At 38.2% G+C, this 15024-nt stretch overlaps 1 protein-coding gene across 1 annotated transcript in view; it reads right to left on the bottom strand.

Moving 5' to 3' along the window:
- LOC118821010 overlaps positions 1 to 14732 on the bottom strand; it is a 43570-nt gene extending 28838 nt beyond the window's left edge. Inside the window, exons 1-3 of the mRNA XM_036589419.1 lie at positions 14631 to 14732; positions 1616 to 1648; positions 944 to 1258 (exon numbers count right to left, since the gene is read on the bottom strand). Of these exons, the coding sequence (XP_036445312.1) occupies positions 944 to 1258; positions 1616 to 1648; positions 14631 to 14679 (397 nt within the window). The 5' untranslated portion in view covers positions 14680 to 14732. The remainder of the gene's footprint in view (positions 1 to 943; positions 1259 to 1615; positions 1649 to 14630) is intronic.
- Positions 14733 to 15024: the final 292 nt, after the last annotated feature.

Below are 15024 nucleotides of genomic sequence, written 5' to 3'. Positions count from 1 at the left end.
GTCTTGTAAGAATGAAGCTCAGTTAAGAATGCAGTTGAAAATAAATCACAGTAATACGCTGTTGTAGTGAATAACTAGGTCTGTAGGTTCATGACAAGTGAAGACCAGGAAACAAATTCTAAGTTAAAATTATTTTATTGTAAGAAAACAGTAATTCACAAAAGTTGAGCAGTTCATTTCTCGAGAAAAGAAGCTTGCCGAAACAGCTTGGTTTGAACACTAAATATTGCTGAGGCGGGATATTCTGCCCACTTAGGATTGGCTGGATCTAATACTCTTTTTCCCTTATTGTCCATTAAAGTTTTATCCCTTCTTTTTTTATTCCCACTATTGGCCACCAGTGCTCATCCATTCTCTTTGTATTACTAAACCCTCATTATTTAAGTCTGCTAATCAGTAATTTTCATGTTTTTGTTAATTGTTAATTTTTTAATCATTTTTCTTTGTTTACTTGTTGTATTTTCATTTTTACTTGCTGTGTTTTCATTGGCTGTTGCAGGAATCTGTTTAGATTGAGTCGTTGACCAGTTTACACTAAATTTTGTTCAGAGTCGAGTTGAAAAAATCAAACGTTTGGTAAACTCCGACTGGTCTGAAATACAATCGGGAGACCAAAAATCTGAGTCTGCGCCCCTCAAACATGACTCAGTTCTCACCCAACTGTCGACTCCGACAGACCCAAAAATCTGCAGACTAGAGCTGCCCAGCTCAGACTCAGCCAGACTGAGAATCAGGGCTAGAATCGGGGTAAAAGTGATGTGTAAGCCCAGCTTTAAATGATCAAAGTAACAATGGAAGGGAAATGCTTTATTTGCTCTATTAAGTTCTTCGTTCTTCTTTCTCTGGCTCTATTTCTGTCATGTTACTGTTGCTGCTCCTGATTTCAGACTTAGATCAGTTTTAAGATCAAGATTACAGTGTTATGACATAAAAATGAGTTTACCTGAGCAAGTCACACCAGCGTCTTCACCATGATTACAGTTGTGTTTGCCAAATCCATTATGACTGCATGCTGTGATGGAGCTTTCACTTCCAGAACAAGCAACATCATCCAGATGTATTGGGCCACTTCCCTGACCAAAGTGGGCACTCTCAGGGGCGCTGACCGCTGTGCCACATCCCATCTCTCTGCACACCACCGCCGCATCATTCATGTCCCAGTTATCATCACACACTGTTCCCCACTGACCATCGTGATAGATTTCCACTCTACCAGAACAGACGCCGTGTGTATTGACAAGTCTTATATTTGAGCCGTCTGTCACAGTGGGAGAAAAATGCACAGCTTTATGAACAGACATGTTTTTATAGGTTCTAATTTAACATGCAACACATTATCGCAAAAGGCTAAACATTGGATTCTGTTTTCCGCTATATTGTAGAGGTGGCACACCGCAACCCATTATGCTCCACATGATGTGGCAGAGCTCTCCAATGAAATGAATAGAATGCAACGCAGCAAATTTATAAGTGAATGCATACTGTTAAAGAACACTGACCAACAGCATCCCTTATATGTTGCTACATGAGAAGTCACATCACATTAAGTAATCAGTCCTCTGCTGTAGGCATATTAATTTCAAATCAGCTGTTAATCACTGAAAAGGAAACTTACCAGCCAACATGGTGCCATCAAGAACAATGACGGCTGAAACAAAAAAGAGATTTTTCCTTAAATCAGATCACAATCATAGTTGTTCAGTGAGGCAATAATCTGTCATTTAGTCAGAATTGTAGAGTTATTTCCAAATAAGGTTCAATATTTTTTGTTTTTTTACAGCAGGGGTCACCAGTCTTAGCCTGAAAGGGCTGGTGTGGCTACAAGTTTTCATAATAACCAAGCATGAGCTCACATCATATGACTAATCAGGAATGAGACCAACTCATTAAAAAAGTGGAATCAGATATATTTCCTCTTAATTGATATGAAAACCTGCAGCCACACTGACCCCTTGTGGGTAAAATTATTGTGTTTTACAGCATTGACAAGTTTAACACACGTTTGAGGAAGTTCTTAAAAGCTAAAAGTTGCAGAAACCATTTCTGTGTAAGGACTGGAAGTAAATTGTCTTCATTTGGGCTGATTGGATTGAAGATAAAGTGATGAATATTAAGAAAAAAATTTAGCAAAATTTTGTTTAACGCTGAAGATGAAAGGTTGTTACGTAAAGAAGTTAGAAAAGCAATTATTACTAAACCCATGTTAGCAATTAAAAATGTCTCATATAATTTAGTGTCTGTGAATTCTCTGAATTTGCAGTTGTGAGAGCCTGTTGTTACTGAAAGTCATCATTTGTTTTGGTAATTTATTGATTTATGCTCTTAACAGGGGAAACAAGTGTTGATTTATTAACACACTTCCAGTGCATGTATCCACTCTGAGTGTACGCACACAATGTTTTTAACTTTATCCTTATAAATATGAATATAAGTATTCACACACCACAAAAGAATAACAATGAAAACAAAAGAGTTACATTTTTGAAACGCCCAGTGGAAAATTAGCCAATTGGGAATTGTTTTACTCTGTGGTATCTAGTTAGATACAGCTAAGCAGACTCTCTTTATGACTTCAAGAAGCCCTACTGTGTGAGCTTAACCATCAGCATAGTTATGAAGTGACAGAGGATTCAACTAATCATGATTTGATTTTTCATTGGGCAGAACCAGTTTTGTGAGGACAAACGTCACTCATATGTAGGGATCGTATGTCGAACACAAGGCCTGCGGCAGTCCTATCCAGCCTGCAAAATTATTTAGATTTTCGATTAATATTAGTCTGTTTCACAATGCGTTGCAGTATAATCCCCAGCATGCACTGCAATGTAAAATGCATTTTTTTTAAGTTTTCAAGTATTCATGTAATATTTCAAGGTTTACTGCAAGTACATATGTTCTTCTGTTGATGTTTTGCCGTATTTTGAATAAACAATGGCCAGTTTGGGCATAAAGCAAAATTTATTTATTTAAACCTGAAATACAAACATAGGCGTTCTCTGGCTCATGGGGTTGTTGAGATTTTTAATAACGGCTCTTTTAGTGGTTGAGTTTGAATCCTCTGCTCTAGGCATTCTGGAAGTTCTAGATATGTCACTGACTAGATTCCCTGAATGCAAGCAGCAGCCTAAACAATGACTAGTTAGAAATGAAAACAGCAGCAGCAGCTCTAAACCAGAGCTCTCTGCTGAACGTCACTGTGAAACTATGAACTTTGTGTTAATGTATCTGTCACAAGCTTCAAGTAAAATGTGCAGTGGGTTTTAGAAGCTTAAAATGTGTTATGTAGAACTGCCAAAAAAGGTTTATGTGAGTCACCATTAGTGTAGCACTAACAAACTACAAGACTCTTAAAGGGGTGGTAGGAGAAGTTAGCATTATCGTAGATGTGAGTTTTTTCCACAAGTAAGAAGTAATACATAATCAGCTTTTTGCAGAATTGTGGTTGCCTAGGCCATGGAATCTCATTCACTTTCTTTTTAGAAATTAGTTGTAAGTTGGCTGGAGAGATTAAATTCTCCTCTACTTTCTCCTGGTACATCGCTTAATTGAGGCTTCTATTGATGATGTATGATGACCCAGTACTATATCGTAACACTCCCACCTTCATGCTTCGCTGTGGATGTTTTTGGGATCATAAACAAAACTTTCCTTTCTCCAAACATGACGTTATGCCAGTTATTGCCAAAGAGTTCTATTTTTGTTTCTTTTCTGAGTAGAGCAAATTGTTCCAAAATAGCAAATTTAAGCAGAGGAGTATCATGTGGGCTGTAGGAACAGAGATGATTGCGGCATTCATTGCTTGTGGTAGTGTAACTGTTGTTCCTGCTGCTTTCATTTCGTCCTGCAACTCTTAAAGTGACTGCTGTCTTCTGTCTTACCTTCCTTCAGTAGCCTGATAGAAGTCTTGTGTGGTGCACCTGTCTGGGTGTGATTAGTTTTGGTTCCATGAACTTTCCACTTGTGTATTATCAAACTAACTGTACTGACAGGCATGTTTTAGACCTTTGCTAGGGCTCTGTAGCTTCCATTTAAGTGTTGTGTAAAAATGTTGTCCCTGAGAACTTCAGGAATGTCTTTCAACATGAGTCCTCCTTGTTGCATGAAATTTTCCTAACCAGGTGGACAAGGTGAAACTTGCATGAGAATATTTTTATTTTTACAACATTAGTGTATAAACTGATTTATTTTTAACCTTTACAAAAATGTAAAGAATAAAATATGTATATGAATGAAAGTGTTTATAAGTACAAAGTTTAGGTAAGCCCCAATGTGGTAGGCATATTCCCAGTTTAGTTTAGCAAGCACTCTGACCCAGTACTGAATCACTTATGTTCGTCTAAATGAGAAAAACATTAGGATAGATATAGAATAACCTTTTGGTCCTGTTTAAACTAGCTAGCTAAATATGTAACTGTGTTAGACTTATAAATGGCATTCTTGAGCTGATAAATGTGGCTTGAAATTCCCTCATGTTGAAGTTTGTTCTGGTTATGAATGAAATGTTTTTCCATTTTTACTTCACGTAGGATTTCAGCCATTCAACAGTTTGGGATCTCTTGTTGTATTTCTCGTTTCATAAAGTGCCATGTGCTTTCAGTATGTGAAAGGTCTCGACTGCAGGCAGGTCAGTTTAGCACCCAGACTCTTTAACTACAGACCCGTGCTGTTATAATATGTGCAGAACGTGGTTTGACATTGTCTTGCTGAAATAATCAAGGCCTTCCCTGAAAAAGACGTCATCTGGATGGCAGCAAATGTTGCCAGAGCATGTATACATTGTTCAGCATTAATGGTGCCTTCAGACATGTGCACGTCACCCATGCCATGTACGCTAATGCACCCTTATACCATCATGAATGCTGCATTTGAACTGTGTGTTGATAACAAGCCTGATGGTCTTTAGCCCGGAGGATGCGGTGTCTATGATGGAAAAAAAATCAAATTTAGATTAGTCAGACCACAGGACACTTTTCCGCTTCGCCTCAGTCCATCTCAAATGAGCTCAGGCCCAGAGAAGGCAGCAGTGTTTCTGAATCCTGTTTATGTCTGGTTTCTTCTTTGCGTTTTAGAATTTTAACTTGTATTTGTGGATGCAGTTTCTAAACCCATGCAGTGATTTAAAGTACAGAATCATGTCTGTTTTTTTTAATGCAGTACCGCCTGAGGGCCCAAAGATCTTGGCTAACCAATACTGGTTTTTGGCCTTGTCCCTTACATACAGAGATTTCTCCAGATTCTCTGAATCTTTTAATGATATTATGTACTGTAGATGATGAAATCCCCATGTTTTTTTGCTCTTTTACGTTGAGAAACGTTATTCTTGAATTGTTGCACTATTTGAGTGGTGAACCCCTCCTCATCTTTACTTCTGAAAGACTCCGCCTCTCTGAGATGCTCTTTTTATACTCAGTCATGTTACTGACCTGTTGCCAATTAACTTTTAGGTGTATTATTTTAGCATTACACAACTTTACCAGCCTTTTGTTGCCCCCGTCCCAACTTTTTTGGAATGTGTTGCTGCCATCAAATTCAAAATTGGCATATATTTTTCATAAAACAATAAAAGTTCTCAGTTTCAACACTCGATATGTTGTCTTTGTGCTATTTTTAATTAAATATAGGGTTTAAATGATTTGCACATCATTGCATTCTGATTTCATTTACATTTTGCACAGCATCCCAACTTTTTTGGAAATGGGGCTGTAGTTCTATATAGAACCTTGAACAATCAAAGAACCTTTTGCATGATTCAGGTGTTTTTTGCATCATGAAACAGTTTTTCAGACTGATGGTGAATGTGTTCTATATAGAATTTTATTGATAAGGGTTCTGTATACCACTAAAAGGGTTCTTCTATCGTTACGATGTCAAGCTTGTTACAATAGAAAAACCTATTTTGTAGAAAAGAAGAAATAATAATAATAATGGGCTGTTAATGAGCTGATTAGTTGAATCAGGTGTGGTGGGAGCAGGAAAAACACTAAAAAGTGCAGGACAGTGGGGTCTTTTTATAAGACTGATTTAGAGCCTTATATATGATTGAATAAGCTCACAAGACAAAAAATAGTCCCCTGTGACTGAAATATAACTAATAGCGTGTAATACCTCCACAAACACAAATAACAGGGGTGCTCCCTAAATGTCAAGAGGCACGCTGGATAGCTGGGAGGCTACCACTCTCCAGCTTGGCTCCATTACCGGCAGTTGAGTCGTTGCATATTAAAGCCAGAGGTTGAGCAAGCCAGAGCCATGTAGGGGGGCACAGCCCAACCGCTTTGTTTGTCAGTCGTAAGTAGCAGAACAGTCTGCAGGAAAAACTTAAAGTTGCATTTTGGAGCAAAATTTGTTCTCCTTCAGCTTCTTTTGTCTTTCCTGTTCCCTGCTCACTCCTACTCTTCCATCACTCTTTCTCGGTGAGTGACAGGGGGTCCGGCTTCCTTGATCTCAGCAAAGCTGCCCAGAACTCGTTCACCCCTCTGTCTCAAGCTCAGTTTTGGGTGTGGGCTGTGCAACACAATAGTAAAAATGCTACTGTCTGAAATGTTTGGATTGTGTTGCAGAAAAAAAAAAATCATGAAACATTAAATAGTGTACTTTTGTACTGTTTTCACTTTAATCAGGTCACACCACAAACTACAGTGTAAAAAAAAAGTTACCAGGCTGCTTTGAGTGCACTGAACTGAAGTTCAATGAAAAAAATAAGTTAACAGAATATAAGACAGATTTTTATTCTGTTACCGTACTTTTCAAAATTCAGTTACTCATAATTTACCCAAGACAGCCTTTAAATACTAATTTTTTAAAGTTAAAACCAACTTTTCTATTTTTACCAGAACAAAAAACGTTTAACTTTACCCAGCATGAAAATGAGGTGAAGTCTCTCCATCCTGGTCCTGAGAGCCTTGTTCAGGTCGATTTATGATTGACTACAGTGCGCACTGCCTCTGTCCTCAAACAGCTTTACCTCGAAGAGCGGATGATGTTTTACAGACTCACTAAGTCTACGCCCACAGTTTCACACACTTCTGTGTATTTTCTGCTGAGTGTCCAAGTGTGTCCATTTCTCAATCTTGCAAAAACAGTGCAGGAGACCACAGTAACCACACACTAAACTCACACTCTCAGAGGCTGCAGAGGGTCGAGATTCTGTTTCACTTTCACTTTTCTGTTTACACAACAGCCCCCGACTCTTTCCTGGTTTCCACAATCCACAACTCTCGGGCTGCACCAAACCATGTTTGCTATGGCTTCTGTGCCCCCCCTCTATTCCTGCCATTCCTACCCAGCCCCAAAAGACTGTGGAGGAGAGGAGGTCAGGAAAGGGAAAAGGGGGAACAAAGAGAGAGCGAGGGGCACAGAACAGCTGCTCTACTTCAAACTCATCTAAACCAGGCCTTTGCCTGTTTTCTTGAAAGCACGTCCCTACAACTCCTGTAAGCCAATCACAGTTACTGTAGTAACAGCCTTTTTTTGTTTACTTTTTAGTTGTTTTTTTTTTGTTCTGTTCCTTTTTTAACTTCCAAGTTTTGTATTTATATTTTAGATTAAGTACAAACTACATAAAACTCTGAGATTGTATAAATACAAACAAAATGTCAGCGAGGCCTGGTCTGTGCTGACCATAATTTCTGGGTGTGCATGCTTGAAAAATATGCTTGAAATTTAGTCAGATCAGAATGTTATTGTATGAAAAACTTCCAAAGCTGAAACGGAAAATGTGCAATCTTTCCTTCTAATTACAAAGCATGTGACAAAAAATAATCAGACTACAAGGACGGCTTTATGGTTATTTCTTACTGTATCAAGCTGCTATAGGGTAATGTATAGTTAGATGCCTTCCAGGCACTAGACCTTTTGTAGTTTCTGTAGTTTTGTAGCTCCTCACTGCTGGGCTTTAGTTACATTTAGGGCATCATATGCCTTCAAAGAGGGCCACCCCTAATTCTTCAGTGATATGAAGCTGAAGTCAGATATTCACCACCTTCTTGTTAGAGTTTTCCCGTTCCACCTTAAATGGAGCAGCAGTTACATTCTGGTGCTTCAGGCATCATTAGCATGTTACCGAGACATCAGCGCTATTAGCGATTTTTATGCTTGTTATGAAGAAAAGGACCATAATACACTGAAACGACATTAAACTAAGATAATACAGTGGTTATCATAATTTTAACAGAGAAAATTCTCACATTTGTGGGTTTATTTGGTCTCTTGTTCAGCCATCTTGCCGGTTTTTCTTTTTTCTCATAACACTCTGTTTGGAGTCTCTGAAAAACCTCCGTTTGGAGGGTCATGTGACTCTAACACTTTGCCCTACCCCTCTATCTCAACAAGAATTGGGACACCCTACCCCTAGACGTGAACGCTCAAAACAGAGGGCTAAGGCCTAAGTGGTAGGGACGAGGGGTGAAATGTGATTGAGCTTAAGTTTGATAGAACAGAAAAGATTAACACTTCCAAGACTGATTAAGCCAATTATTTCCTTTTATTTATTATTTTGTATCACTTTATAAGCCCAAAAGTATAAACAGCCATGAAACTCCTTCTGATGTATTAGAACTTTTTTTCTGTTTTAGATTTATTAAAACAATGTGATTTCCTTACCACTACTGTCACTTTAAAAGTTTAAACCGCAGCAGGACCCTCGGTATCTGTCAGGGCCCTTCTGTGAGACCCCCTGCCACTACCAGGTCTGGGCCCCCTGCCTGATTTGCACTGAGCATGTGCACCCCGAGTTCACACTATGCGATTTTAGCCCTGATTTCCACTTGCTGACAGCAGAGATCGTCCAGAAAAGCCCCAGATCAGAGGCAAATCAGCGTTCACTCTGAGCTCACAAACTGGCTCTCAGTCACTATGTGTGATTTGTTTAAGGACGCCGTCTAAGAGACTCGCCAGTGCCTCACAGATGCCTGAAAGATATCAATCAGGCTAAATTCTGAATCTGTCAGGGAGTCCAGATCCTGCAGTGTGAAGTGTTGTGACCCAGGTTTGACTGGCATGAGTGTGGCGATGAGCTACAGCCAATTGGAGTGCAAGACACAGCGTGAAGGGAAGTCCCTGTCTTGCACATGGTATTGTTTCATTCCATGTTCTCACTGCAAAACATAGTTTGGAGGCCAGGCAGACTCGATGGAGACTCCTCCTGGTGAAAGGTCTTGTAATGTGTGACCCTCTGTCGTGTGCAAACCACAGTGACTTCACGATTGCCTATTACAACACCGCAGGTTGTACGGTGTGAACAGTACAGCGATCTGACGACTTTGAAAATCATGTTGTTTGTCTGTGACTTTACTGGCAGGATATGTCACGACTCGATCTGTACCGCATATGTGTAAACATTCTAAGGCAGTTAAAACTTGTAGTTGAGCTCTAACCAAATGGCCATATGCTTCAGTAGTAATTGTCTGTATTTTGCACTTTATCCTACGGTTATCATTGAAAACACAGAGCTTTAAGCAGTCCTGAACTTTTGAATGAGTGGCAGAAAGAGAGAGAGCTATGAATATTTTTATTTATTTTTTATCAGCTTCATTTAATTCTAAAAATATGAGGAATGTATTAATCATTCAGTTAGATAACATTCAGCTAATAACAAAATATTTGTGAGAAGTTCATACTAAAAAGAGAGGCTAAATAAAAAACTTCTCAAAAACATGTGCACAACGATGCCACCAATGCTTATGAGTCTCAACCGAGTCTCAACTGAGTCAGGAGAGTCACTCCAAAGTGAATCTGATCCAATGTGTGCTAATGTTATTAATTATCCGCAGAGGATTTCTAGAAGGAGGAAAGAGGAAGTGTGGAACAAGTTAAAGTGGTTTGGTGCTGCACAACCAAGAATGGGAAGATGTTTGCATGAAATAAATGAAATAAACATGCCTTTTCTTAAAATACAATACCAAGTCAGTTAGCTACACTCTTAAAAAGGTGGTTCTCCAAGGGTTCTTTAGTAAAGAAAAAGGTTCTATATAGAACCATGAACACTCAAAGAATGTGTTGCATGATCAGAGGGTTTTTTGCATTGTGAAAGGGTTCTTCACATTGGTGGATAATGTGTTGTATATGGTTGTACGTGAAACGATAGAAGAACCCTTCTCGGTGCTATATAGAACCCTTTTCTAAAAGATCCTGTATAGAACTACCTACAGCACATTCTCCATCAATCTGAAGAACTCATTCAGCACTCAGTAGCAGTAATGCCAACCAATCAGCACTTAGTAGCAGTAATCCCAATCAGTCAGTATACAGTAGCAATGATGCCAACCTGTCAGCACTCAGTAGCAGTAATGCTAACCAATCAGCACTAAGAAGCAGTAATGTTAACCAATCAGCACTCAGTAGCAGTAATGCTAACCAGTCAGCACTCAGAAGCAGTAATGCTAACCAATCAGCACTCAGTATCAGTAATGCTAACCAATCAGCACTCAGAAGCAGTAATGCTAACCAATCAGCATTCAGTAGCAGTAATGCTAACCTATCAGCACTCAGAAGCAGTAATGTTAACCAATCAGCACTCAGAAGCAGTAATGCTAAACTATCAGCACTCAGTAGCAGTAATGCTAACCTATCAGCACTCAGTAGCAGTAATGCTAACCTATCAGCACTCAGCAGCAGCAATGCTAATGTTCTACTGCTCAAAAAAGTATCTGCTTTAGCTTGGCTGTCTAGTTAATGGTGCTGTGCTAGTAAAAATAGATGAGCAGTGTAGTGAAATGAAACATTGCTATGATCACCACAATCCTAGAGGCTCATTCATTTCACAGCAGTACAGTCAGTAAGGTAGAATGGATGCTTACAAAACTAAACAATTACATGTAGTTTCTTATTTCTTATCCCTGGTTCTGTGAGTGCCCCCTGTAGGGCTGGGGTCAGAAAAGCATACTCGTGTAATTGATTGTAAATTGGAAAAACGTAATTGGAAAAACATATGGCAGGATGGTTTCATTTCATTTTATATTTAAAGTAGATATTTGCACTGGAAGTCAAATAACTTGTTTCCCCTGTTTGAAGCATAAAGTGCTACATTTTTAGTTAAAGCAAAAGTACTGTGATAAACTAAACCTCAATAATACCAGACGTCCCTGTTGGTTGAACTTTCCTTATAAGGAATAGCTATACTGAGTTTGTGGTGCTGACATCACCAAACCTCTGCATGAACACCGAAGAGGGAATATAGAGAAAACAGTTTGGTTCTGACAAAATAAAAACACTGATGCATTTCACTTTCATGCACAAAACAATTAAAACATTAGGACTGTAAAGGCTACACTTCAAAAACTTATCATAGACAACAGAAGGTTTAAGTTTGGAAGCTAAGTTTTGAAAGAAAGTTGAAATGAGTTGAACGTACAACCCAGAAAGTGGAAACGAAAGACACAACCAATAAACTTCTCATCTCTGTTAGAACAAAACCTCACATCTACAAAAAGTAACTAAACATGAGAAAGAAAAAACATTTTATCCTAATGAAATTAATGTAACAAAGTTGTTATTCTACCTCATTTTGGAGCATTTCTGTTTGTTGGTTGTCATGAAATTTCTACACAATGTAAAGAGCAGCTGACTTTCAAATTATGAAGAAAAACAACCAAAATGGAGTTGGTTTTGTTACAATAGCAATGTTATGTACAGTCCAGAGAGCCTAACCACACAAACTGGTACTTCTTGTTGAATCTGCAGTTATAGTCGATATTTCCTGGGTGGCACTGTGTAGTGAGGAAACGGCTGTGAAGAGCTCTCAGACTCAGTTTGCATTATACAGACTTACTCAGCTGTTTTACTGAAAACGATCAGGGCAAGTTCAAAGAAGTAACAGCAGAAATGAAACTGTTGCTAATATGCTGCTTTAAATGACCAACTAAACACCATAAGAGTGATAATTAAAACCAGAACACACTTTTTTCAAGTTTTTTGCCCAGAAAGTCTGTCCTGCACCAGAAAAACACATCACCAAACATCACAGCTCATTCAGAGGGAAGCTGTGGACGAAGCAAGACCCTAATAAAGCTCAAATAGAGTGATGTTTTCCCTCTTCTTCTCTTTCCTGCTCCCTCAATATAATAGATGTGTTTAATCAAATGCTTTTTGTCCTAATAGCTTGGTAGTCAGATCATCCTTAACATTCAGCTGCCAGTTTATTAAGTACACCTATCATATCAGTGTAATTTGTAGACTTACACTTACAGACTGTAATGTATCTGTTGCTGCACAATTTATCAGCCCCTCCCCACCCCATTCATCAGTTTCTGACCACAGGGCAGCTGTTGACCATATATTATTTGTGGGGTGGACCTTTCGCAGTTACATGGTCCTTGATTAAATGGATCTCATGATTTTTTGGCTTAGAATTGAAGTTCTGGCTTAGGATGTTTGAACATACCAGTTTTGTGAAGAGCAGCATGCATTTTTACTAAATTCTAATATTGTAAAACTTGCAGACATTACAAACAAATACGTACTTAAATTAAATCATAAAGTAACGTTTAAATAAATGTAAACAAAATAATTGCAAAAGTTCTGCTTGTAATGGTCAGAAATGGTCTGCAGAATCAGAACAGATGGACAGCAGTCTGTAACTCTAAACATGCAATGTGCACCAATCTGGGAGGTGTTTCTTATATAATGGCCAGTGAGTGTTAGAACAAAGCCTAATACCTAATAAATTGGCAGCTCAGTGTATAGCGTATGCTCTGCTTCACTGTGCAACAACTGAAAGACTCAAAACACATTTTTTTTCTAAGAATAAAGTGGAAAGTTACTAACCGGCTATGCCAGCGTCTTAGTTTCCATCATATGTGCACTGCTTGATTAAAAAGGAAATCAAGTCATTAACACTTAAAGGAGAACTTAAAGGAGAACTTAAAGGAGAACTGAGAACATCTGACGCAAAAGTTTAGCTAAGCGTCTTCATTTGTGGGAAGATTGTGTTCTAGACCCAAGACAGTTATTGTGTGCAGGAAATATGTAACATTTTCACTGTTTTAATGCATTTTAAGTCCAAAACTTGTGGCAAACTTAACTAAGTTAAGGTTAAGGTTGAAGTTTTACTGTACAAATACAAAACATACAGTACCAGTTATGCCTGGGCGATATCTAAAAATAATTAGCACAATATTTTCTAGTTAAAAATCATGATTAATTGATAATATTGCCCCTTTCTTTTCTATTTTAGACTATAGGCTTTTTAAAATATTGACTGTTTTAATGAAAATCTTTAATAAATCTTTCATACTGAGTAACCCAACATCTTTTGAGTATTGTCACCTGTCATTATAATGTTACTGTAAACACGCGTGTTCATGAGCTTCTTCTGCTGCAGATTCATGACGATTTAGAGCTCCCTGCTGGAGGAACGTCAGACTGCAAGTGATTTACAAAGTGATTTCCACACTGAAAACAAGTCATTTTCTTTCTTTGCAGCAGCGTTTTCATAATCCAGCTAACCACCAGGACACTGTGCACAGAAAATACTGCACACCGGCCGAAGGCGAGGATCAGAGGAACTTTCTCCTCAGATTAGAGGTAACTTGGCTGGTCTACGCTAACTTTCAGTCATTTCAGCTCGTTTTTTTACAGCTGCGAGTCACTTTGAAGAGAGCTGAAGTTCCAAAGCGCGTCAGCATTTATTTTATATTCTATTCATGTCAAGTAAATTAAGAGGAATTTGTGTGGTGAAGGGAGGATTTCAGTGCGTAGCAGAGAGAAATAACACAACACTCAACATATACAGCAACCCCTCTCTCTCTCTCTCTCTCTCTCTCTCTCTCTCTCTCTTTGAAACTGACTGCTGGTGCATGAAGTGTGAACCCCAATTTCCCTCCGTTTTTTTCAAGCTGTTTAAGGGTGAATCAGTCCTCTCTAATTCTCAGTCTTTACCAAAATAGTGATTATCGCCTTTTACACATTGTAATTAGGTTACTTGTCCATCATCGACGATGTCTGATTACATCACCCTATCGCCCAGGCCTAATATCAGAAGAACAAGATAACATGCTATTAATAATTTATGATTCAATTCAAAATACACTGTAGGCAGACAACCATTCAAACATTTGGAATCACTTGGCATGTTAACCATTTTTTATTGGAATAATAACTTCATACAATGTGGATTTAAATATTATAAACTATTCACCAAAACTATTTAAGATATTTTATTCAACCTTTCAATATTTCAAGGAGCAAGAACTTCATTTTTGGTCAAGTTATCTACCGTGAGAGTTTTTGAAATATGATGAATTCTGGATGTTAATTATACTATGTCATTCTAAACACATCTAACATTTTTTGTTTTTTATTTACAGCTTTATGATGTTCTACTAGATCTGAAACTTGTGAAGTTGCACAGGATGAGCACATTAAAATCATTTTATGCATTTTTCTGCAGTCAAATTAATTTTATATTATTGAGAACATTGACTTTAAACTTTTGAGCAGCGAGTCAAAACTTTCAACTGTAGCGTATTTTTTCAGTTTCAGTATAGAAACATATTGAAGGTACAGCTGTTCCAGTGGCATCTGCCCTCTCAAAACAAGTTCTTTGCTATAAGAATGGATAGAATGCATCTTTATGACTAAACTACAGACACAGCATTTTGCTCCTGGAAAAAAGGAATAAAAATTTAATTTACCAAGCATTAAAATGAGATGAGGTCTCAGCATCCTGGGCCTTAGATCCATGTTCAAGTCTTTGTTCAGTTTGATTTGAACTACAGTGTTCACTGCTGCTGTCCTTGAACAGTTTCACTCTGAAATGCTGATGACTTTGTTGCCCGAGGCAGCAGAGGCGGAGTTTCTGTTCCTCTTTTACACTTTTTCCTGTGCTGTAAAAGGCGAAGCCCATACAGTTATTACCAGAATTATTAAATAGAACTAAAAAGTGTCTACTTTGACGCTTTGTCTACATTTACTGGAGTTACACTTTGACTGGATGAAATGAATCTGTATGTATGTTTCAGAGCACTGTTGTTGGCAGTGTTTCCAGACTGATTTTGAGGGCACAGTGAACACCATAGATTACTATGT

Source organism: Colossoma macropomum, unplaced genomic scaffold, assembly GCF_904425465.1.
Source record: "Colossoma macropomum unplaced genomic scaffold, Colossoma_macropomum, whole genome shotgun sequence".
In the NCBI taxonomy this organism is placed as follows: Eukaryota; Metazoa; Chordata; class Actinopteri; order Characiformes; family Serrasalmidae; genus Colossoma; species Colossoma macropomum.
The sequence above is the reverse complement of the archived record's forward strand: the minus strand, read 5'-3'. Positions and strand labels throughout refer to the sequence as shown.